Source organism: Glycine max, chromosome 10 (assembly GCF_000004515.6).
Source record: "Glycine max cultivar Williams 82 chromosome 10, Glycine_max_v4.0, whole genome shotgun sequence".
Lineage (NCBI taxonomy): Eukaryota > Viridiplantae > Streptophyta > Magnoliopsida > Fabales > Fabaceae > Glycine > Glycine max.
Window position 1 is genome coordinate 48,698,013 of NC_038246.2, and position 24,865 is coordinate 48,722,877.

The 24,865-nt window shown below is 32.4% G+C and overlaps 5 protein-coding genes across 7 annotated transcripts; 3 read left to right on the top strand and 2 right to left on the bottom strand.

Moving 5' to 3' along the window:
- Positions 1-811: 811 nt before the first annotated feature.
- On the bottom strand, positions 812-2,749 carry LOC100817826 (uncharacterized). The gene has a single exon (XM_041005960.1). The coding sequence runs from the start codon at positions 2,671-2,673 to the stop codon at positions 1,081-1,083; it is 1,593 nt and encodes a 530-aa protein (XP_040861894.1). The 5' UTR covers positions 2,674-2,749; the 3' UTR covers positions 812-1,080.
- Positions 2,680-10,121, top strand: LOC100809107 (transcription factor bHLH113). Of its 3 annotated transcripts, XM_014763395.3 has the most exons (7): positions 2,680-2,853; positions 3,181-3,283; positions 7,812-8,244; positions 8,358-8,465; positions 8,674-8,736; positions 8,851-8,973; positions 9,505-10,121. In XM_014763395.3, exons 3-7 carry the CDS (start codon positions 7,882-7,884, stop codon positions 9,691-9,693), a joined length of 846 nt encoding a protein of 281 aa, XP_014618881.1. In that variant the 5' UTR covers positions 2,680-2,853; positions 3,181-3,283; positions 7,812-7,881; the 3' UTR covers positions 9,694-10,121. The 3 variants fall into 3 exon arrangements, 2 of the variants coding, with proteins under 2 accessions (XP_014618881.1, XP_025979969.1); XR_005886753.1 differs by lacking the exons at positions 2,680-2,853; positions 3,181-3,283 and having other exon boundaries at positions 7,207-8,244; positions 8,851-9,414; positions 9,505-9,642; XM_026124184.2 differs by lacking the exons at positions 2,680-2,853; positions 3,181-3,283 and having other exon boundaries at positions 7,213-8,244; positions 8,367-8,465.
- A 4,601-nt stretch (positions 10,122-14,722) lies between these two features.
- On the top strand, positions 14,723-15,677 carry LOC100527902 (BSP domain-containing protein). The gene has a single exon (NM_001248483.2). The coding sequence runs from the start codon at positions 14,787-14,789 to the stop codon at positions 15,477-15,479; it is 693 nt and encodes a 230-aa protein (NP_001235412.2). The 5' UTR covers positions 14,723-14,786; the 3' UTR covers positions 15,480-15,677.
- A 595-nt stretch (positions 15,678-16,272) lies between these two features.
- Positions 16,273-21,540, bottom strand: LOC100818359 (methylthioribose kinase). Its single transcript, XM_003536556.4, has 6 exons — positions 21,192-21,540; positions 20,803-21,112; positions 19,736-19,910; positions 19,449-19,650; positions 18,753-18,967; positions 16,273-16,618 (listed from the first exon to the last, which is right to left on the bottom strand). The coding sequence occupies exons 1-6, from the start codon at positions 21,375-21,377 to the stop codon at positions 16,453-16,455; spliced, it is 1,254 nt and encodes a 417-aa protein (XP_003536604.1). The 5' UTR covers positions 21,378-21,540; the 3' UTR covers positions 16,273-16,452.
- On the top strand, positions 21,376-24,716 carry LOC100810185 (sodium/proton antiporter 1). Its single transcript, XM_014762780.1, has 4 exons — positions 21,376-21,453; positions 23,617-23,804; positions 24,154-24,448; positions 24,537-24,716. The coding sequence occupies exons 1-4, from the start codon at positions 21,376-21,378 to the stop codon at positions 24,714-24,716; spliced, it is 741 nt and encodes a 246-aa protein (XP_014618266.1).
- The last annotated feature ends 149 nt before the right edge of the window (positions 24,717-24,865 follow it).

The following is a 24,865-nucleotide window of genomic DNA, read 5'->3' on the forward strand; positions in this document are numbered from 1 at the left end:
AGGGGTGAGTACATACGAAATAGAGTTTTCCTTCCTACATATATATTCTATTGATTTTGAAAATGAGTTTTGAATTGGTCTCTCCATTTAGTATTTAATGATATTTATTTATAAAAGGATACCAATAGTTGAAATGTTTTTTACAAACTTTAGAATTCACGCTATTTTTTTCTTGAAAAGTTTTGTTAAATCATCCAAATGTAATCATGCATATCATCAGAAACATAATCATTTAGCTTAATCATTCTTAAATGTAATTTATAATTTTTGAAGTTGATACATTCTTATTGCTTACAAAATAATATTTAAAATCCTAGTGTTTGGTTTAATTTAGTTTTAAAGATACCAGAAAATTATATTTTTCCAAAAAAAAAAAACTAGACATACGTGTAACATTGTATTAATTTAATTATTTCACAATATATGCATTTCTATTTAACACAAATATTTATATAAATATTCAGTAAAACAATAATATTTTTATTCTATTTAAAAAAATCATTAATTCATCTTACATAAATATTTGTTCTCCAATTGTATTCATTAAAAGTATCGATCGTAATTAATTGTATTTTCAAGTCACTTGCCATTAAGTATTATTGAAATTAACCATTTAGAAATACCGAGAGTATAAAACCATCAGTTTTTTTAATGAATTGATTTTAAATTGTTGAATGCGACTAAAGTGTGCCTATAAATTGATTTTGATCACAAATTTTGTATTAAAATAAAGGTCACAAGTCACAACAGGAGAAATTAATTATTATTGTAAACTAAACGTGCCCTTAAAAGTTTAAACAAGAGTTATATATTATTGCTTTATTCATTTATTTGACATTTTATAACTTGGGAATTGTATATGAAACCAGACACTACAGATAAAGCATTTGCTTAGTAATGGCTATTGTACATATATTGATATATAGCACTTAAACTGCAGTGCCATATATATGTATATATACTAACCAGCTAGTGGCTAAGTTTAGTACTAGATGCATTTTTACACAAACTTGTGCGTCCTCTTTTGGTGGTTATAATTAGGTGAGAAGGGTTTAAAGTTTGATATGATTGCGTGGTTGCTTAGGTTGTTTTTCCATGAATAAGAGGCAAGTCAACTTCATCACACCACTCGATGTACCTAGTTTCAAAATAAGAACCCTTTGCTTGGTTGGGCAAATAGCTAACCCAAAACTCTCCCCCTATTCTCCACTTCAGCACACTCCCTTCCATCTCTTTGCTAAGCCTCCACCCTACTTCCTCCCCATATTCATCCCCAGCAATAACCACCGATCCGCTTTTATTAAACGCTCTATTTGCCCTCACATAGCGCCCTCTCAGCCCATGAGCCGGGTCATCACCCTTGGGCCTCCACGAGCCCACTTCCTGGCCCGTAGTGTTATCATGCAAAACGACGTCGAATATCGCCGCGTTCCCTTCCGCGTCTTGGTCCATTCTCCAACTCCTACTCCGCGTCCTCCTCGACGACTTGGCTAACGCTTTCACGTTAGAACCCTGCGACTTCTCGAAATTACCCTCCACAATCCTCTTTGTTTCCACTTCGCACTCTTTGTTCTCCGTGGACCGGCCCAAGCTCAGCCCAGCGCAATAAGTGGATCCTATCTCCGGGCCCACCCAAACCCGAACCCGTGACGGAAAGTGCTTCTCCTCAACGAAATCATCCACGTCGTCGTTTTGGCTGAAACCTAACCTCGCGAGGTGGAGGCGTATATTATCGACACGTGCACGAACCTGAATGAAACCATCGTAAAACCCAACGGTGTAGTCTAGCTGCACGTGTGCCTCAAGTTGGTGGTGCGCGAGTGAGTAACGGAGAATCGACTCCTTGGCATCGATGCCAGAGAATTGAGTTTTTTGAACTGTGTTGGTTCGCGCCAGTTTCATGGTCATGACTGGCGCGTAACCTTTGAGAATCCAAAGACCGTGAGCCTCGTTGGCGTAAGAGAATTTTGGAGAAGGCAAAAGCGTTTTTAAGCCTAATAATCCAACGTCGAGTTCTTTGATCAAGTGAAGTTTTGTAATGATGTAACCGAGGGTGCGCATGAAGCAGAGTTCGGTGTCGACGCCGACGGTGATGAAGAAAGTTCGGAGGACGGAGGATGCGAGTTTGGACGACGCCGTTTGGAGAACGGGGGCGAGGAGGGAGTGGAAGTAGAGGGAGCCGGCTTCGGGGGGAGCGTGGAAGGCGCAGAGCCAGAAGAGGCGCATGGTGAAGACGAGGTTGAAGAAGGTGGAGAGGGACTCGGGTGTGTGCGAGTCCATGATCCATGCGATGGGGTCGGGTTTTAGTTTCTGGAGCTGGGAACGGGGGCAGGTGCTATCGTGCGCCGTGGGGGAGTGGGATATGATTTCCTGGAGGAGTTGGAGGAGGAGAGGGAGGAACGGCTTTTCTGATGAGAGGTGGCACTTTTCGGAGACCCATAGAGGCTTGTGAGCGTTGTGTGGGTGAAAGCCTTGCAAGCATACGGTGAAGATCACCGCAGCTTCCGAGTCTGAGCCGGAGGTTCGCTCAGCTTTCAGGTGAATGGAACGAGTTGAGTTGTCCAGCTTGTCGTCGTTCTTCTCACTCGCGATTTCGAACTTCATGGGTGGCGAGTGGGACTCGGTCCCCTCCACCGAGTTGGGGAGCTCACATATCCATGACCAAACATCCATAGTGTGTTGTGGATTAATGTGGAGTGTTGAGTGGGAGGGGAACGGGGTTTTAAGGAGGGGATGAACGATAACGGGGTTGCCAACTTGGAAGCAGGTTAAGCCACGCAGGGATCAGGAACTGGTGGTTCTGAGAGCCTGATTCTGTCCTGTTTCAGATTTTAGTTTGGATGCATTGATAGGGTTAGTTTTCTTTCACTTTCTTCTACTTCTATGGCTGTAGAATCGAGTAGAAATTCTTGTCGTATGCAAGTCATAACTGCATACGTAGACTCAGGTTTTGTCATGGTTAGTTTCTGGGGCCTGGCGCCTTACACGTGTGACCCAGTGAAGTTGGCAACTAGGCATGCTTGCTGGTATTTATGAATCACACAAACAAAAGCTTTTAAATATTTGTCTTTCGTTTAATAGTTTGCATGGAGTGAATGTTAATCTTTAATTTTTTATTAGCGGAATGATCTTAATCAATTAAGACCCGATAAGTGAACAAAACTTATTTTTGTGATCTAGGGAGACTTATGACCCACAGAAGAAAACTACAAATGGAGTTCGACAAAGCATCGCAATCTGGCATGCAAGCAAGATGAAGACCGTCGAGAGTGTTTCTGATGCAGTAAGTCCAGCATAAAACCTGATCATACAAAATACTATATTTTTCATTTTTCAATTCAATAACTAATGCAAATTTTACATAGTGTGTACATTTAGTCTACTTGAGAAAAAAAAAATACTCTTGGAAAATCTTACCTGATATATATATATATATATATATATATATATATATATATATATATATATATATATATATATATATATATATATATATATTAATTCTATATCTCACTAGTTCTTTTTTCCTAATCTTTAAAATATTTTCCAAAATTAAAGGACAACAAAATTTGTCTCACTCCAAATACGAAAAACTTCATTCTAAGAAGAAAAAAAAAACACTCGATACTTCACTTGTCTTGAGATATGATTTCTACTCCTATATTATGTATATCTGAATCTTTTCCTTACAAGAAAGTGTTTTTATGAGTTATCAAATGAGAACGCTTACAAGAGTTATTTCATTATTATTGTGTTTTATCTTACTCACATATATTGAATATTTTATTTTATTTTTATTTTCTATATATACTCCTTTCAAAGGAAATTGGTGCATGCTTTTGAGGATCAACTAACCGTTCATCATCGAAAATAACTATTCCAAAGCTTAATTCAAGAATTACACTCCTAATTTCAGAAACTTTCTTATAGGCTATAGTGTTGTAAGAGAAGGAAAGTTGAAGCTCAACTCAGACACATTAAGGGTTTGCTTGGATAATTTTTTTTAAAAAACTTCTAAAATAATAAAAAATACAATGAAATGAACTTTTTTCCTAAATTAAAATTAAAGTTAATTTTTATAAGTTCTCGAGTATAATTTTTATAAAAGATTTAGAGAACTTTTAAAAAAACAACTATTTCATTTTTTTCCTTGAAATTTTTCGGGATAAATGAGAAATAGTAAAGTACAAGTTGATTCCAACCCCAAAATTTGAAATTCGAAACTAACAATATTTTAGAAGCAAATCATGCTTTGGTTCCAAAAGTGGAGCAAAAGTTCACTAATATTAATAATTGTACATTGTAAACAGTAACAATGAAATACTCCATGCACTACTACTCATCAATACATCTCTAAACTTACATGTTGAGAACAACCATCTTATAAATTTAAGGTAAAATAACTTATTTGTTCATTATACTTTTACGATTTGTACTCTTTAGTTTTTATAGCTTGAAAATGATTTTTTTAGTTCATATAATTTATATTTTAATTATTTTTTAGTTCATATAATTTAAAAGGGATATTTTTAGTCCTTATAATTTGTATTTTAATTATATTTTAGTCTCTGTAATTTGAAAATGATTTTTTTAGTCCTTATAATTTATATTTTAATTACCTTTTAGTCCTTATTATAAAAAAATATAAAAATAACTAGTTAAAAATTAATTATAAATTATCAACTATTTTTTTATTATAAATTATCATGCAATAAATTAGTTATGAATTATTTTTTAATATTTTTATAATTGATAATATTACTCATATTTTGATGATAATAATTTAAAGAAAATTAAAATATAAAGTATAGGAACTAAAAAGATAATTTTCAAATTATAAAGATTAAAAAGAAATTAAAATGTAAATTATAAGGACTAAAAAAATAATTTTCAAATTACAAAGACTAAAAGAAAATTAAAAATATAAATTATAAGAATTAAAAAAATACTTTAAAATTATAAGAATTAAAAGATAAAAAAAGTATAAAAACTAAATGATTAATTAAACTTAAATTTAATTAGCAAAGTTTGAAAGGGCCAATTTAACCCTAATTTTGGATGGTAGGAAATTTATCGCTAGGTAGTTTAGGTTCGTCGTAAACCTAAACAAAGTATTATCTTCTTTGTTGATAACAAATAATATATTTGTATACCGGTTATAAAGAAGAAAATTAAGTAAGATACAGAGGAAGAAGAGAGACTCCTATTTTTGGTCATGTCATAGAAGATAAAAGATTTAGTCCAATGGATTATGATGAAAGAAAGAGAGTGAGCGAGAGATAACACAAAATATATAGTGTCAAAGAAATTAAGAAATAGTGGATTAGAGTAGAACTTGATTACAAGTTCATTCAAAAGTTTTAAAACTAATACTATTTTAGGTCTCATTTGGAGTGGTGGTAAGTTGTTAGTTTTTAGTTTTAAAATGTAATATTAAAAATAAAACCTGTTTAATAAAATTGAAATTGAAATAATTTTTAATTCATTTTAAAAACCTGTTTTCATCGAAGAAAGAATCTTGTCAGTCATTATTCCTAACAGCTCAACTCCGTCGCCGGCCACCCCACCACCACAACAGCCACCCCGTTACGGTCCCTAGTCACCCCGTCGTTGTCGCTACTCGCTAGCCACCCCACCACCGTTGTCATCACCCTAATTACTGTCGCCAGCCACCCCATCATCGCCGCTAGTCTCTCCACCACTGCCTCCAACCACCTTGTTACTGTTCCCGACCACCCCTCACCGCCGCTGGCACCACTACCGCTGTTCGATACTCCTTCATCTCACAACCACGACTTTCCTTTTCACAATTAGTATCCCGCAGGCCCATTGTTACTGCCATAGAACTAGCCGCCGACAATAACCTCCGTGCACTTGCAAACAAGTTTCAGAATTGGACGGTAATGAAGCGCATTTTAGAGTTGGGAGACTACCCAGTGACTAGTGGTGTTGTGTTGTTTGGGGAAAGGTGTTACTCTTCCACTGTGATAATCACAGACAAAATTGTCAACAAGTTTTAAGAATTGAAAACTAGGAAAATTTAAAACTAAAAATTAAAAGCATAAAATAGTTTTAATTTTAAGAAATTTTAAAACTTCAGATGAAAAATCACTCCAAACCAGACCTTAATTAAAATCAAAGGCACGTGCTTATTTCAGAAGTATGGCAAAAGCTGATTAATAGTAGTAACCATAAGTAGTAGTTTAGTAAACTCATTAATACATCTCAAAACTCACCTGATGAAAAATTCCAAAGTTTGAAAGGACCAATTTAACCTTATTAAAATGCAAAGATTTGAAATTACTCATTTAACCTTAGTTTGGGTGGGGAAATATCCTTCCAAAGTTTAGGGGGTGTTTGGTTTGATTGTTTTCTGTTTTCATTTTCACTAAAAATAAAAAACGGTGATGAAAATGTGTTTGGTTGGATTTCTAAAAATATTTTCAGTGAAAATGAAAACAGAAAACAACCAAAAAATGAAAACAATAAGATCTCGTTTCCAGTGTTTTGAGTTGAGAACAAAAACCTCATTTAGGGTAAAATGAAATTGTGGTGAAAATGAATGTAATTTTAAATAAATTTAAAAATACAAAATACAAGAAGTCAATATATCATAAATTTTCAGTATTTTTATTTCATGAAAACAGAAAATAAGAAATTAAACCAAACATATTTTTAGAATTCTAATATTTTGAAAATGAAAACAATTTTAAAAAAATAAAAACAAAAAATAAAAATACAAACTAAAAACACTCTTATTAGATTCTTCACAGACCATACTTAGTCTCGTTTTTGTTAACAGCAAATAAAGATACAGATTAAAGATATGCAGATTAAAGATACAGACAACTGAAATTACTAATAACACATTTTTTAAGGTACATTATTTAGTAGTGTTAGATAAAATTTATTAAGACTGACAAAAGTATATATACCTGAAATTCGTATAATTTTTAATTTTTAATAAATTACCGTTAATATAATAAAAATAGGAGTATATTTAAAACATGATGTTACTAAAGTTTATCCAAAATCTTAATGTGCAATTTTTACATGCCTATGCTGATCCTTTGAGGTAGCCTTGTTGCTCCCAAAATCTCAAAAAGAATATCCATACCTAATCCTACAAGGTAAAGCATGCTAGGTACGGCAGAGTTAGCAAGGAGGCATTCTATTGGAAAATCACGAGAAATGAATTACATAATACATAGTAGTACAAGGTAAATCTAAAATACTAGTAGTAGCATTTTGCAAGTCCGTAAGAAGTGCTTTTATATTAAGAAGTGTGTTGAAATGGCGCGTTGGAGGTATAAAACACGGTTTTCTCGGGCCAGGAGGGTTTGACCATTGGTTGCCGAAAACCGAAGTCGTCCTTGGAAAGAGCCCAGTCCCCCTCACTCAGCCCAAGTCTGTAACGGCTGCCATTTACTACTTCACCACCCGCTCCTTAATTTCTCTTTCTCTTTTTCTTTTTTTTTTTTACACTAAGCGGCCTTTTAGCTCCCCAATGAGACCAACATAAGTTTTTATTTTTTTTATCCATTATAAAATTATTTTTTTTATGAGATTTAATTACAGGTAAAACTGATTGTTCCTATCCAATACTATATTTTGTGGAGATGAAATCCATATCTTTTTCTGTAAACTCCCATTGATTTTTTTTTTTTTTTTTATCACACCATTGGATCTCTTTTTTCTTTCATACATTTACTATTTAGTATTTACTACTCACAGAAACGTTGTTCCAATTTACACTCTTTGCCAGTTGACACTTGTTTCTCTCTTTTCATGACTCCCTTTCTCCCAAAAAGTGAAACACCAAAATCCTCCCACAACAACAACAAACAGGTTAGGACTTAGAGAGCCACTCATTCCCATTTGATGGAGGCGAAGAAGGAATATGAAGTGGACCATCTGAGCACACCCACAGGGACCAGTTTCTCTCAGTTACTATTCGGAGATGACGACGACGACGTTGATGAAAGTGCATTGGGTCTCGCTGTGGACCAGTCTTACTCTTACAATTACAACAACCTTACCCGTTCACCTCTTTTCTCCATTCACAAGGCACCCCAAATGCTTTGTTTTGGCAACCATCAAAACGAAGAAGGTGGCGTTTTGCTTCCTGAAACCAACGTAACCCCTCAGAAATCTGTCATCACTTCTAGTGACTCCTCTTCTGCTAGCGCTTCCTCCTGCAACCACACCAACACCGCCTTCAATTCCTTACCTAAGTCTAATAATGTCAGTCATAGTGTGAATATATTTTTTATTTCTTGCTCAGTAATTGGAGAATCTTCTTGGTGGTGGTGTTAATATTTTTCTTTTCTTTTCTTTTTGTCTCTTTCTGGTTCAAGAGTTTGCAGAAAAAGCGACAAGAAGGAGTTGCCAAGGTTGGTGTTGGAAGCCAGAGACAAACTAAAAAGAACAAAGCAGAGAACCCCACCTCAACCGGACATGCAAAGGTGAGGAAAATCAACTACGGATTGTTTGCATGTTATTTTATTTTTCTGTCTTCACTTTGAATTAAAGACTCTCAAGAATCGCAGACACAAGACCCGTCATTTTCTAATAAAAGAAACGTGCAATGATTTTTTAAGTGAGAGGCATGTGTATATATTGTTGTTATATCATAGTTTCATGTAGTTTCACTTATATTATTCTGAATAGCAGAGGAAGGAGAAGCTCGGAGAACGAATTGCAACGTTACAACAACTTGTTTCTCCCTTTGGAAAGGTGAATGAAATACAATTTTATTAGAATTGGAAGTTTGAAAATTTGAGTGATCAATGAGTATCAAAAATGGAGTTGGTTGAATTAAGATTTTGAATGTTGAAACTGCATGTGCAGACAGATACAGCATCAGTGCTTCACGAGGCCATGGGTTATATAAGATTTCTTCATGACCAAGTTCAGGTCCTGTGCTCTCCTTACTTGCAAAGTTTGCCTTCCTCATACCATCAAAATCAGCACGTGAGTCCCATCCCATCTTTCATCATTCTTAGATTCTTCTATCATATTGCCAGGTTTTAATTTTTAAATCAGTTCACAGTTTCATCGTGGTCTTTGATATTGTAAAAAATTGTAAACATATGAAGCTGATGTGGGCACAATTGCAATTCTGTTGCAAAGACCCTGATGTTGATGCTGAAATCACGGTGTTTTTTTTGTGACAATCTTTGATATTGTAGACAAATACATTCCACGTGGTTACAATGGGGTTGCAAAAACCCTGATGTTGTTATTGGCAGCAATTGCGTGTTTTTAAAACCTTGATCATGAGTATGATTTCTTACACTACTAAACAAAATCTACAACTAGCAAAGGTCGGTTTGAGAGGATAAGTTGCAGGGCCCGCATGATGGGGACAACACTGCACATTGCCTTACTTGAAAATGCTGACCCGTGTTTGTGGTAACTCCGCACAGTCAAAACTGTGACACTTAGCCATTTAAGGAAACTCTTGATGACTTGAGGTTTTTTGTTGTGTATGCGATATTTCAGGGGGGCGGAGGTAACAATGAAGAGGAAGTGAACAAGGACTTGAGGAGTAAGGGTCTTTGCTTGATCCCTGTGGGATGCACCGTACACGTGGCAGGTAGCAATGGTGCTGATTTTTGGTCATCTGCTGCAATAGGGAACAATGTTAGTTTCACCATCAGCCAAGCAGTGAAACGAAACCAAGATCAATGAATCCTTTTCAAAAAAAGTTGTAGCCTTTTGGGAAATGGGTTTCCTATGTCTGCCCAAATTGAAGTTGTACCCAATCTGGAGATGGATGGTTGAGGAGGTAAACTACATGAAATGGCAAAGAGGGATAACAAATAACAAGAATGGTTCAAAGTTCACACATGGGGGTACAAACCAGAGGCCATGATTTTGTCCTTAATTATGTAACATCTGTTTTGGTTTTTGGGGGGTCCTTTTCTCAGGACACCTATATCAATATTCTATAGAAGGAAGGAAGGAAATATTTTATGTAGGATTTAGGGATGTGTGCTGGCATTGAACCCTGAACTAGGAGTCTAGGATTCCATATATTTTTATTATAGATATTTTGTCTCTGTAAATTTCGGTAGGCAAGCCAGTTAATGAAGTTATTATAACATATATTTTTATTATATACACATCACAAGCAACGTTTTAGCAAAGGAAAAACAATACAATAATCTAGTCTTGATAGTGTTAAATATGAGAGCATGTCCAGAATATTCAACTGCAAATATGACCATTGAAATAATAGTATTAGGATATTTAATTCCTGGTGTCGTCACATGTGACGGGATTTGCTGTGGTTAATTTTTGGACTTTGGAGTCTTGTATACAAAATAATAGTGGTGCAAGATCAGTAACTGTTGGTGCAACATCCGAATAAGCGTGATATTATGGCACCATTTCATAATGAGGTGATCGCGACTTCATTGATATGAATGCGACATTGGAGTTATATAGCAATTTGCTTCCCACATTATTAACAGGGGAAATCACAATTTGTTATTTTTGCATGCTTAGCTTGCTTGTTATTTAATGAGTATCACATAGTTCCTAGTTTGATTAAGACATTGATGTTGAGTATTCAAAGATTTTTTATGACTCGCTTCTGTTAAATACACTAATTGACTAAATACTTGGTGTTGAGTATTCACAAGATTTTTTATGACTAATTTCTGTTAAATAAACTAATTGACTAAATACTAAGTGGAGTATTTTCTTTCAATTAGTATCTTTTTGATCTGGATGCGTGTATTCATTTTTTGTCATAATTCTCTATAAATATGGAAAAAGTAATTTTTTTATAAACATTAATATGATAGTATCACAATAAATTAAGACATCTTATGTTGACACCCAAAGTCAAATGATCATCTATCACATACCAAAGTCTTCATTCAAAAAATCAAGCAACGCAAAAAAGATTGGAGGATATAGACCCAACTCAATGATTACAAACAAAACCTATAAAAAGGCAACGAATATCTATTTATGTAAAAGTCTGATCTAATAAAGTCAAGAATTTGATCACATCAAGTAAAATCACGGGAGAGTAAACCAAAAATGCATATATATATATATATATATATATTAGATTTAATTTATACATAAAATCTTATTTTGTCTCCTCCAAATTTTTGGTTAAAATCCCGCACTGATGACATGTATGGCGTGAATTATATTGGAGAACCAATTGCTATGGTAATTAAGAAAAGTCTCGAGATCAAATAAGCTTTAGACAATTTAGTCCAGCACTTGTTTCTTGGATAACAGAGCAAATAGAAGGTTTTAGATTTAATTATATAGAAGCACAATGCACAATGTACATGGCATATTGGATACATCGTACGTGAAAGTATTGACGATAAAGACCAAAAGCGACTATATGGCAGTAGAGCAAGACTGTTAAGTATTTGTAATCGTTACTATCTAAGGATGTTGGTAATAAGCAAGTAGCAAATTGGATGATCCAAATGAATATGTTAACAGGAGATGAGGAATAGTTCAAAGAGAATGTTAATTATTTAAATTATATAGAGAGAGAGAGTTGTGGAAGAATTGTATTTTATTATTATCTAAATTATTTTAAAAAATTCATCAAAAAATTTCTGGTAGGTTTTAGACACTAGAAAACGAACTGCCAGAAAATTCACTAAAATTAATGTCACATCATCGTTTAATCATAAATAGATGTTGAGACTAAAACCTTAACGAAAAAAATGTTTAAAGACATTAATCAATCAAAGTTTTGTTTAACGACTAAAACCTAAAATTTTAAAAAGTTTAAGGATTAAAAACTTAGTTAATCTTATTTTTTATGTATTATTAGTCAAGAGTTATTTTTTCAAATGATCAAAATTTATAAACTAAAAAATATTTAATATATAAATATTTTTTTTATTTTATTTTAAATCATTTTATATGTTTTTATTTTGAATAGTTTACATATTTTTATTTTACCAATTTATTATTGAATTTCATAAATTAACATGAAACTATTTACTTATTTTTTTAAAAAATTGATTTTAATATAAAATTGTTTTTACTCTAATTATTTACTTTAAATTATAAAATATTTATATATTCAATATTTTTGTTTATAAATTTTGATAATTTTAAAAAAATTAACAACTCTTAACTAATGCTATAGAGAAAATAATATTAATATAGTTAACTAAATAAAATCTGTATTTTGTTGTGTTATGTTATGTATGAATAATTTTACATAAATAATTAGAGTAAAAATAACATGTATATTAAAATCAATTTTAAAAAATATATAAATAATTTATGAAATTTAATTATAAAAATAAAATAAAAATAAAAATATGTAAACCACTCAATATAAAATCATATAAAATGATATAAAATAAAATTAAAAATATTTATATATTAAATATTTTTTAATTTATAAATTTTGATAATTAAAAAAAAATAATAACTCTTGACTATTAACCGTACATAAAAAATAATGTAGCTAACTAAATAAAATAAGTATTTAGTGATTTATTACTTTGTCTATGAATAAAGGATCACGATTTCAATTATTAAAGATATTTTTATTTTTTACTTTATTGAAATTTTTTTTTACATAAGTATCATGTTAACAATTTTGATAAGTTTTACATCGGCATCAATATATCAAATAAAGTCAATATTTGATTTTAGATAATTAATCGATAAAATAATTAAAATTAATTATTTAAAAAAATAAAAAAACTAAATGTCTTCATTTGAAGATAGAGGACTAAAATTGTAATTTAACTTAGAAAATAAAAGTAAAAGGCAATATACTCTTCTTTACCCCAAATTGATTTTCTAATATGGAAAAGACGTCGCCAAACCTATTCGGCTCTTTTTTTACTATTTTTTTTCTTTTTTTTCAATATGTTAAATTCTTAACTAAAGAGTTTGACATATATTTTGGTTGGTAATTGGTATATGTACACTGCATTCTTACGTGGACATTGTCTCTAACGATTTTACATGGACCCTTAACCCCTTACATGAAGTTTGATCTCCAATATATGGTTTCCGTAGAAGAAAGTTATCAATTATTTTTTTTAAGCAGAAAAATTAGTCATCATTAAAATCATCTTTTACCAATAACATAATGACAAAAAAGAATTGTTTATAATTAAATTTTCAATTTTTATTTAGACTTTTATAAATATTAATTCTCTCAATATATTTTCCATATACGTTCAGACCACCCAAATTGAGTTTTAACCATCATTATTTTATTTTCTCATAAATGTTATCTCAGCCTTTTTTTAATTATTTGTGAAACATTTTATAAGTCATCAATATTCTTTTTCTAAAATAATATTTTTGTCTCTAGTCTATATTTTAGGTTTCAATTTAATCCTTTATGCTTTGTTTGGTAGAAAGGATAAAAATAGAAGAAATATATTTGAATTAAAAGTAGAATGATTTTTCCTCTATTTTCCTATCAAAAAAAGCATTAAATTTATAATTTTCCGAGCATTAGTGAAGTCATTTTTGATTGACTTAACAAAGCACAAATTTTCTTTTCTTTTCTTTTACTCGCATAGTTAGATAAAAAAATGAGAAAATAATATTTTGATATAAAACATTTTTATCCTTCTATAAAGAATTATATAATTTATTTCATAAAAAATAATTATATAGTTTATCTTATAGATACTAAGAAAATGTATAATGAGTAAAGGATAAATTAGATATAGTTTAAAAAAATGGTCTGCACTTTTTAAATATTAAAAAATTTTGCGTTTTGTGGAGAGCAAAACATTTTTTTTAATTATTTATTTACTATTTTTTATATATATTTTGAAAAATAAAAATTTAATAATATTTTATAATTAAACCTAAACAACAACAAAAAATCAGTTTTTTCAATTAATTTTGATCTTATTATGTCTATTCACAATTCGTGATCCATCCATTAATACGAAACTTCCTCCAAAGTCCTACCAGAATGTAAGACTCTTTGCATTGCGAAAGCAAAAAGTAATTGTGTAGACCATGTTGACCTCTACCGGCGAGAATCTATAAAGTGCATGGTATATATGGGATTATGATGATAGTTGCGATTAAGTTTTACATGACATATGATATAATTAAGAGTTATTATATTATTTTTAATTGGAAAATTCAAATACCATAAACAAAATCTCATGTTGAAGTCATGTGAATAAAAAGAAAAACTGTGATTAAAAAAGAAAACTCTATAAGAATAGTCAATCTTGTTATCTGACAAGATTGGTGGTCGAAAACCAATAAATATTTGGCATCAAGAACTACAGACATTTAATGTCTAAAACTACCTAATAGTTTTACGTATTGATGGTCCGAATTATTAATTCGATGATCCCCATAGGACGTGGCAAACGAGAATTAATTATTGAAGACAGACAAACGGGTAAAACAGCTGTGGCCACAGATACTATTCTCAACAGGAACAAAATGTAATATGTGTTTATGTAGAAAGAAAGACATTTCTATTGGTCAAAAAGCAGTGGCTGGTGAATACCTTGAATACCTTACAAGAAAGAGGAGACATTTCTGAGTAGAGAAAATTGGAATAGGTACGATATGGCACCCCAATAATTACCTAGAAGTTACCTAGAAGTTTCAGACTTAGGTTATGGAAACAAACAAACAAAAATACATTAACAACGTCAATGGCGTGTAACGACCGGCAACTTGACTTGTGTTATATATAAAGCATCCAACACTATACTTTTGCAATGACCAACCATATACTAATTCTCCAAGAATAAGAGAATCCAAAAGTCTCTCAAAAAATAACCATGATGATGCATGTCCTTTGCTTCTCAGTGTTCCTAGCAGCAGCAATGCAAGGAACACTGGCGGTTGAATACAGTGTCACCAACAACGCCCTCTCAACCCCTGGTGGTGTTCGTTTCCGTGATGCAATAGGGGACGAATACGCCAAACAAACACTTGACTCAGCCACCCAATTCATATGGGGGGTCTTCCAGCAAAACGCTCCTGCTGATAGAAAAGATATACAAAAAATAAACTTATTTGTGGAGGACAGGGTTGTGCCAAATGGTGTTGTTGCATATACAAGCAAGGATGAGATTCATGTTATTGCAAAATATGTTAATGACTATGGTGGGGATGTGAAGACAGAGATCACAGGGGTGCTGTATCATGAAATGGTCCACGTTTGGCAGTGGAATGGGAATGGTCAGGCTCCAAGTGGATTAATTGAAGGTATTGCAGACTATGTTAGGCTGAAGGCAAACTATGCACCTAGCCACTGGAAGAAAGCAGGGGAGGGACAGAAATGGGACCAGGGTTATGATGTTACTGCTCGTTTTCTGGACTATTGTAATACTCTCAAAAGTGGGTTTGTGGCACAATTGAACAAGCAGATGAGGACTGGTTATAGTGATCAATTCTTTGTTCAGTTACTGGGCAAGACAGTTGATCAGCTTTGGCAAGACTACAAGGCTAAGTATGGCAATATACCCTAGGTAAATGGCTAAGAGCTTGCTAATTTAAAAATAAGCGACTAGTATGTCGCAATCTCTATTGTAGGCTTGTATCAACTCTAAATATTTAAAGTTGCAACTTATAGTAAGTTATAGTGGAATGGATGTTCTGATTCTGATTTGTAAGTCATGTGTACGCCAAAAATTTACAAGTTCAAGAAAAAACTATTTCTATATTTTTATTGGTGATGTGATATTAGCAGTATATAGAAAACAAAAGCTACAATATATACTCAGATCTTACTCTTACCCCAGATTGATATTCTGCGTCACCTATTTCAAACCTATTTGACTCTGTTTTTACTAATTAAACAATGCTTTTTTTGTTGTTTATTTCAAGATGTGCAATTCTTAATTAAAATTTTTATTCGATTTCTTTGAGCATATATTTTAATTGATGATACATTAAATTTATTTAATAGTTTATAATTAAGTTCCCCTTTAACATATCTTTTTCAAATGATATAGAATGTGACCAAGACCAAGACCATTCATGATTCATAGGAGACTTCCCAAGACCAAGACCAGTCATAGAAGATTCCCTGTTCCCACTCTACACGACTCAACGCGTATGAGATTTACAAAACTCTGACGTTATTATATCAGTTTAAATTTACCCATTTTATAAAGAATAAAAAAAAATTCTTAAGTATTAATAACGTATTTTGATATGATTTTTAATTTCTAGCTAGTTTAATTTTACAGTAATTTTTATGGAGTTGGATTTCTACATACTGTGTACACCAAAAACAATAGTATGCAGTCAATATAAAAATCATTCAAAAATCACGGTGGATATAAATTTTAAGATGGTCCACAAGAGAAATGTTATCAGTATGGATAATATAATTAGAAAGTGATCAAAACTGTTACTAGAGCAACTCAGTTAAAATGTTGGGGAACACGATACATTACGGAGGTATTGAACTATTGATATAGCAAAACCTTGTTATGGCTAGTATTGCCGAATTGCTGAAATAATTTCAGCAATGCCTTCAAATTTTCTTCTTTCTTTGAGAAGCATCTTAGCTAAATCAAGTGCCCGCCGTTCACAACTTGCCCGTTTAGCAGCATCAGTAATGGATTCGAAATCCTCAACATGTGCCACACCAACAATTCTCCTGCCAATCAAATAATGATGATGCAAGTATTAGCCATTCCACCTAAAATAAGGATTTTCATGTTCTTTTGTGAAGATGGTAACACGAATCAGCTCATGAAGTTTTAACTCATTTTGCTCAACTTTAGGCTATGTATGGATAAAAAGTTTGAAAAGTACTTTTTGTGACATTTTGATACACAAGATGGAGAAGGAAAATTTGTTGCTTTGGAAAAAAAATTACTTTTGAACTCTCCCAATTGAAATCCTAAGATATACTAAAGACCATGGCACAAAGCTAGTCCGGACTTTACATCAACAGGTGTGTTAAGCATTATAATGCTGACCATATAGCCTAGTGAGAGTAACTTCAGAGCATAAAGATGCACAATGGTCCAATGAATTCATGCTACCAGGGGCAGAGCCAAATATTTGGTTTCAGGGGAGCCAAGAAAAAAATTATATAATTTTATAAAAATAATTACATTTTTGCATGCTAATATATCAAAGAAATTAATATATTATTATATATCAATTATTTTTTGATAAATAAAAAATATATATAACTACATTGAGTACAAAGGTAATACTATATTAGAAAAAATCTAGATAGATAAAATAATTAATTTTAGATAATTATATGTAAGTACCTCAGCATTACCAATATTTCATTAATACTTATAATTTATCTTTATCTCTCTAGGAAACATTAGATCATGTTAACTATCATACTTATATATTTCTCTCTTTTTATCTTCCTTAAGTATATCTAACATAATAATTTCATATGTAATATTCCTATGATTTTATTATAAATTTTATGGGAGCCATAAATATTTTTTTCATAGTAATTTAAGTGCTTTAAAAAAAATTTGGGGGGTCATGGCCCCTGCAGGTCCCCCTCCCTCCACCCCTGCATGCTACAATGGAAAGAATGAATGACTTATGATGGATATCTTCCACCACGAAGAAATACTATGGGTTAAGGAGAGAGTATGACTCTAAGGTAGAGGCAGCCTCAACCAAACAGTTACTGAGACGACTCTTGACATGTACAGCACAGGCATTCTAACATTCCCATGCAAGAAAAGCTTGTTTCAAAAATGATTTTACAAGAAAAAAAAACCACTCAAACATTTAAAGGGCAAAAGATTAGAGGTACTCATAATACGACAAAACATGTATGTGTGATCAAATAGAATTAAGTCTACAGGCACCACTACCCCTATATATATTTGTACATATACTGATAAATTGCACCAAGAGAATCCATGTCAAATATCCAGTTAGTTTCTACTGAAAAATCATGTACGATACTTTGATATGAAACCTTCTGACATTAGTCATAAAAAAAGATCAGCAAAACTTTTTTACGAAGGAAAATAAAGTCCAAATATATATACTTGTATAATGATTCTTTGAAAAGAAGTGTGCAACTGAGATATTGAAATGGAACTGAGTGATGAAAACACAAAAGATACAAATACAAGGTCTAAATATGAAAAATAACACAAATATACAAATCAACAAAATTCTAGAGTTATTTACTAATATTATAATAATGAATAGTCAGAAAAAAAAAGTGAAAAAATAGGTAAGTTTAATAGCTAAACAAGCTGGCAATAGAACAGTAAGAGACAAACTACCCCACAAGCTTAAGCTATCAGCTGTGAAAATTCATCAATGGTTTTATATATAACATTCCATCTCAAGCAAGAGCCTTTAGGCGTAAAGAATGAATAATGCATATGCTCAATTTTAACTAGTACTGAAATTCATTTTTTTTTATAAAAATGATGGATGCAGTTTCAATTGAAGTGAACTTCTAACGAATTTAGTCAGAAAGGGTAAACCATATCAATACTTAAACAGCAACTGAGCCTTTTTCACTAAATGGGGTCAACTACATAGATCAAATGAGTGACCATCTCAGGAATTTTTCAGTATGGTGCAAGGCTATACCATATGAATGACCATCTCAAAAATTGAAGTTATTAATTATAAGATCAAGAATTGTTATATAGCTAACATAAACAAGAAATCCCAGGAATCATGAATGCAAAAATTCTATAGCATTCTAGTAAAAATGATTATCTGCAATCTCACATAACGTTTTGTTACAAGAGGAAAAAAATATTAGAGAGAAAAAGTCTCACCTAATAATTTTAGCAGCACCAAATCCAAGACTGTCGTGAAACAAATCTGTCATGTATTTCTTCTGTACAAGCAGTTGAACCTCAGGATTGTTATAGATTGTTGGAAGATATGCTTCACCAGCACCATTTTTGTGCTCATCCCAAAGTGAAGTGAATTTTTGATAGAAAAGATTCCAACTGTCTTCGATTGTCTTAAGAATCCACTCCTTATAGGCCTGCATAACGTAGAGTTTTATATAAGGAATAACACCTTTTTTTTCCCCTACAATCAATGGTCTTCAGCAATTATTTAGGATTACAGTTTAAATGCCAAATCTCATTATTTCATGCATCCTGCAATGCAATGCAGTAACTCAACTGAAAGGAAAAACCAGTCATTGGCACCACACAGACAAAACAAGATAACAAAACAAGGTAATTCAAAACTACAAATAAGCAGAGACAGCAAAACTCAGAAACATAATGTCATGATATCTCTAAGGATATGTAGGACCACTTAATGAAAATCGGCCTCTGCAATGAAACCGTACCAAAGTGAAATAAAAATTACAATATTAAAAAAAAGAAGAAGCAAGAAAGAGAGTTTAAGTTATAGTTAGATTATGGAGAATAACAAGAAAAATGTGACCAAATAACAACTATAGTATGCAAAGAAGAGGACAAGGACCACAGAAGACATGGAAAAAGGGGACCTACTTTTCGATCATTTGCTTGATCAGCATGCCCATCTTGAGCAAAGAAAGCCAAAATCAAGTTTCCCAAGAATGCTCCAATATCAAAACCCATTGGTCCATAAAATGCAAATTCTGGATCAATAACTTGAGTTGATTCACGGGTAACCATCACAGAACCAGTGTGTAGATCTCCATGTATTAGTGCCTGGGCCCTCTCAATGAACCTACAGGAACATAAATTCCTATAAAGAAAAAATCTAACAACAAAACTACTGCATATAATGGGTAAAAAAAAGTGAGTAATAATACTTAGATTTCAGCTCAGCAACTTCAAGCTTCAGCGGATTGTCTTCCCGAACTGCCTCAGCATCACGATCGAGATAGGGGGAAGTCCAACGATTATATTGAGAAACTTTATAAGGGTCGGAGAAAACAACCTGCTCAGTGAGCCTGCATAACTCCACATTCCCACAAAATTCGGCAACTGCAAGAAGCCAATATGAATTCAATCCAATGGTAACACCATAAATAATTAAATTTGTAAGAACTTCATTATAGTCACAAGAAGAGACTATCATTCAACCCAATTAAGATAAACTTTTCAATTATACACTGATGGGACAAGAAAACAAAATGAAGGTTAATTTATTCACCTGGTCCTTGTTATCCTCCTTTTGAATTTTAGTTCCCACAGGAGAAAGAAGTTTTGGTTTTTATTGCTAAAAACAGAGAAAACTTTTTGGTAGTGTAAAACGCTATAAAAACTTTTTGGCAGTCATAATCTGTCACAAAAAAACTGTATAGAAACGGGACTAAAATTTGTATTTTTTTCATTGAGACTAAAACTTGAGAAGGGTACAGCTACAGCTACAGAGTCCAAGTGAATAGTGTAACCTAAAACCAAATAAGCATTACTGCCGATGTACCTAGTACTTAAGGTGAAATGACAAAAATATCCTTGATCCGTAAGCCTTTTATGGATCAAGTTGATCTGTAAGGGTTCTATGGATCAAGTTGATCCGTATTGTTCCGTAAAAGACTTGTGGATCAAGTTGATCCGTAAGCCTTTTACAGAACAATACGGATTAACTTGATCCGTAGAAGCTGTACGGATCAACTTGATCCGTATCAATCTTACGGATCAACTTGATCCGTACGATTTACGGATCATCCTCACACACACTCATCACAAATGCAAAAAAAGTACAAGGGCAGTTTTGGTATTTTAAAAAAATGCTGAGCACACCTAGCAACGCCCAACCAAATAAGAGAGGCAAAACTAATCAAACTTGTTACATACGTCAAAATCAATTTATACATCCTAACATTTGTACAAGTTCCCTCGTCTATAAAGTGAAAAGGGTAAGAGGTTATACCGTCTCGTTTGTGGTCAGATGTGGAACGGAAAAGCAGAGACGTGAAGAAGAGTGTCTTTGCCATGAAATCAGCCATGTGTTGAGCCAAAAGAGGGTACTCAATCCCAGCAATCAACCCTTTTCTGAGGATTATATGTGGAGGCTCCAAGTAACGCATACCAATCAAAGACATGGTACGGTCAAAGTGATATACTTCAGGAACATGTTCGGGGCTCAAACGACCCTCTTCTTTCAGTGCCAGTGACTCAAAATACGCTCTCTCCTTCGTCATAGGCCACGATTCCCCTATGCAACGAACGTATGGCAGAGCCTATATAAGAAGAAAGACACGAAATTGGCGATTGCCCATGATTTTGTGAAACATAAAACAAAAAGTGTTTGTGTGTTACCTGTTTGATGACAAAAGAACCTGCGGGGTTGGAAACAATGAAGACGAAGTTAAGGTTGCCATCTCCGACTTCTTTGACAGATAAGTCGTCGAAGTTGTCGGCGAGTTTGGAGGAGAGGGCGGGGACGGACTTTATGTATTCGATGAGGAACTTGTCGTCGAGTGGTCGGAACTCCGACAAAGACATGGTGGCCGCCGGCGAAGAGGGAGAGGGAGTGGAGCAATGGTACTCTCTCCCAAGTCGCAAATGGATGGAATCTTTCGTGCGTTTTTTCTATTCCATTTGGAGTAGAGAGACGCTAACAAATTCCTGGGAATTCTTTTTTTTTTTTTACGGTAACAGGAATTTTATTCTTCATGTCTAGGGTCAATTATTTTATTTTATTTTTGAGAAAGGTAACAGATTAAATTATTGATGAGAAAATTAAAAATTGGTGTTGCATACTTCTATTACTTAGGGATTCATTCACAAAAATGAAATACCAGTACTAATACTTGGGGAGTTAAAAATATTATCATATACATGTCTCTTTATCATAGTTTATCATGAAAATTTTGTTTATTAATTTTTAATTAATATTCTTAAAATACTTATTAAGAAGATTCTAATGTATAATATACAAATACAAAGGATTATAAATATACTTTTATGTTTAGTAATGATCGGAAATAATTCAGTAATTTCAAAGAGTCAAATAAAGAGAAAAGTGATGAGTGATAGAAAGACTTTTTGTTTTGGAAAAGGAAAAATGGTAATGCAATGAACCTGGACAGAATTTTGACTTTTTTTCTGTTCAAAAGACAGAATTTTGATTAAGTTTGGGGTTAAGGAATGGACCATGTTAATTTTAGGAGAATCCTTTTTTTTACTGCATTTTAGGATAATCCTAAGATTTTTTGAATTATGTAAGTATGAAGAAACTATTTTTATTTAATTTAAAATACATTATTGTTTTTATTCATTAAAAAGGAAGAATAGACATATTTTATTCATTGCATAAAAAAAAGCATATTTTATTCGTGTAGCTAAAAATGTTACAAAGGAATTTTTCGTTTTAATAAGAAAAAAATTATGCTATATGATTTCTTGTAAAAATTAATTATTATACTTTACATTGAATAGTATTATAAAAAAGAATAATATTATAGCCGTGAAAAAAATAATATTATAAAAATTACTATATTATTACTTTATATTTAAAGTAATAACATGCTAATAATTAATTTGTATTGGGTTAAATATATTTTTTATACCTTAAAATATCATCACTTTTATTTTTATTCTTTAGAAAAAAGTATTCTTTTGCTTATATATTTTAGTAAAAACACATGTTTTTAGTTTTTGGTGAGAGACCAAAATTACATCACTTCGATAAATATAAAAAATAAAAAAATGATTAAATTTTTTACATGGGATAAAACTAAAATTTATAATATTTTTAGAAACTAAAAACTTATAATTATTCACGGATTGTTTAAAATAATAAATAAGAAAGAATGAAGTTATTTTCGTGAAAAATTCCAATAATATGTAGAGGGAAATTTTTCCACTTTTTTTCATCCTTTTTTTCCATACTGCGTTCTATTTCTATCTTCTTTTCTTTCTTTTTTTCTTTTACTTTTTTCCCCTCTATTTCTTCCCTCTTCATTTTATTCTAAATGCTAATATAAAAAGTAATTTAGGCCTTAGGGGAGTCAGCTCATTAAGTTCCTAGGAGTGTTCTCAGGGTAAAAATATTTTATAATGATTAAAACTATGAATGAATAATTAAATCATAAATAAAACAATAAATTTAGAAAGAAAGCAATAATATTAAGATAACATTAAATTGATAGGAAGGATCATTACATAAAAATACATTTGGTATCCAAACTCCAACAATGAATAATTTAGCCTCTCACATTCATGAGAGGCTCAAAAACAAAAGATGAAACAAAGAAAATGAAAAAAAATGAAAGAAGAAGAGCTCTCAAGTGAGTGTTTTGCTCTCTTTCGTACCCTTGCTAATCAACTCCTTCCAAAAAGCACAGTATAGTCTTTTATAATCTTCAAAACGTTGCACGGTCATGCTTTCTAAAACTGACTATATATTAAATCTGTATGTGTGCGCTGAACACATATGTAAAGTACAACTGACTCAAATACACTGACTTCCAGTTTGGCTTCACATGCACTAGTGTTATTCTAATTCTTCATACATCTTTTATTCTTCTGATCATGTATCTAAAAACTCCACAAAATTGAATGAAACACTGTAAATTTACTAATTATAACATTCTTAAGATAAAAACTTAAAAGAATCTAAATTTTTATCTTTTTAAGTCAAAAAAAAATAAATTAGATAATTGTTATTTAATTTAAATATACAAACTAAGTATGCATAGTTTGTTTTCTGTGAGTTTAGGAGCTTTGATTTTTGTCCCAGGGTTCAGGTCTCACTGGTTTACCTCCATACATCGGAATGCTGCTCGGACTTGGCATGCTTTGGATCCTCACTGATGCTATCCATTATGATGAATCTGAAAGGCAGAAGCTAAAAGTGCCACATGCTCTGTCAAGGATAGACACTCAAGGAGCACTATTTTTCTTGGGAATTGTATTATCTGTTAGCAGGTAGTGAGGAAATATATTTTAATTTTTCTGCTGTGATAAGTTTTGGACAATAACCATGTATTCATGCATTTAAAACAATAATAAAATACATCAAGTCATCGACTAAAGTTCATTGTCCCTTTGAGTAGTAGGGCATTTGCTATGACTTAATAGGTCTGATATCCACAAAGTCTAATCATTCTGGAAAAGATGATATATATTATCTGGTTGACCTTTTCCTATATTATGAGATGCATATATTGTTCTCTTGCATGAACTGTGATTACATATTATTTCCAGACATATCTTTAAATTTTCTAGTTATGTTAACCGGTTGTATTTGATCATTTTTAACCATCATGTTCGGCAGCCCGGAGGCAGCAGGTATTCTTCGGGAAATAGCAAATTACTTTGATGCACATGTCCCAAGTAGTGAACTGATTGCAAGTGCTATTGGACTCATATCTGCATTAATAGACAATATTCCATTGGTTGCTGCCACAATAGGAATGTATGATGTCTCTTCTTTCCCTCAAGATTCTGAGTTCTGGCAACTGATTGCATTATGTGCTAGTACTGGCGGATCCATATTGGTTATTGGCTCAGCTGCTGGAGTTGCGTTCATGGGGATGGAAAAGGTGGATTTCATTTGGTACTTACGGAAGGTACTTCCTACTGAACACTTAGACATATTGATGTGATAAACTGTTAGTGCATAGTTCACGAGAGAACTCGTTTATGTCCTTTTTGCAGGTTAGTGGCTTTGCCTTAGCAGGTTATACAGCTGGTATTGCTTCCTATTTAGTGCTTCATAATCTCAACATCTTGCAACCATCTCTAGCGGAGGCTCCTTTCCTTTCATGTTTCATAAATCAAGAATTCGGACTTCATTCCAATCCATTGTCATGGTATCAAAAGCAGCATAGTTTGTAAAATATTGTATACAAGTAAACCAATAGTGTAAGTTGTTAAAGGTTAAGGTTTGAGTGTGCAAAAATTATGTAAGACGAGTTTAATCTTGACTAATCTTAACTATCTGTGTAAGCTTGAATTGATTAGATCTGTGTACATGCACAGGTTGC

Excerpts from the sequence above, each read along its gene's own strand:
- LOC100817826 (XM_041005960.1), bottom strand. The coding sequence starts at position 2,673 with ATGGATGTTTGGTCATGGATATGTGAGCTCCCCAACTCGGTGGAGGGG.
- LOC100809107 (XM_014763395.3), top strand. The coding sequence starts at position 7,882 with ATGGAGGCGAAGAAGGAATATGAAGTGGACCATCTGAGCACACCCACA. Across the intron at positions 8,737-8,850 it reads TTGTTTCTCCCTTTGGAAAG|ACAGATACAGCATCAGTGCT; the intron begins GTGAATGAAATA and ends CTGCATGTGCAG. Across the intron at positions 8,974-9,504 it reads CATACCATCAAAATCAGCAC|GGGGGCGGAGGTAACAATGA; the intron begins GTGAGTCCCATC and ends GCGATATTTCAG.
- LOC100810185 (XM_014762780.1), top strand. The coding sequence starts at position 21,376 with ATGGTGGCCGCCGGCGAAGAGGGAGAGGGAGTGGAGCAATGGTACTCT. Across the intron at positions 23,805-24,153 it reads ATTGTATTATCTGTTAGCAG|CCCGGAGGCAGCAGGTATTC; the intron begins GTAGTGAGGAAA and ends CATGTTCGGCAG. Across the intron at positions 24,449-24,536 it reads TCATTTGGTACTTACGGAAG|GTTAGTGGCTTTGCCTTAGC; the intron begins GTACTTCCTACT and ends TCCTTTTTGCAG.
- LOC100527902 (NM_001248483.2), top strand. The coding sequence starts at position 14,787 with ATGATGATGCATGTCCTTTGCTTCTCAGTGTTCCTAGCAGCAGCAATG.
- LOC100818359 (XM_003536556.4), bottom strand. The coding sequence starts at position 21,377 with ATGTCTTTGTCGGAGTTCCGACCACTCGACGACAAGTTCCTCATCGAA. Across the intron at positions 21,113-21,191 it reads GTTCTTTTGTCATCAAACAG|GCTCTGCCATACGTTCGTTG; the intron begins GTAACACACAAA and ends CTTCTTATATAG. Across the intron at positions 19,911-20,802 it reads ATCTGACCACAAACGAGACG|TTGCCGAATTTTGTGGGAAT; the intron begins GTATAACCTCTT and ends GGCTTCTTGCAG.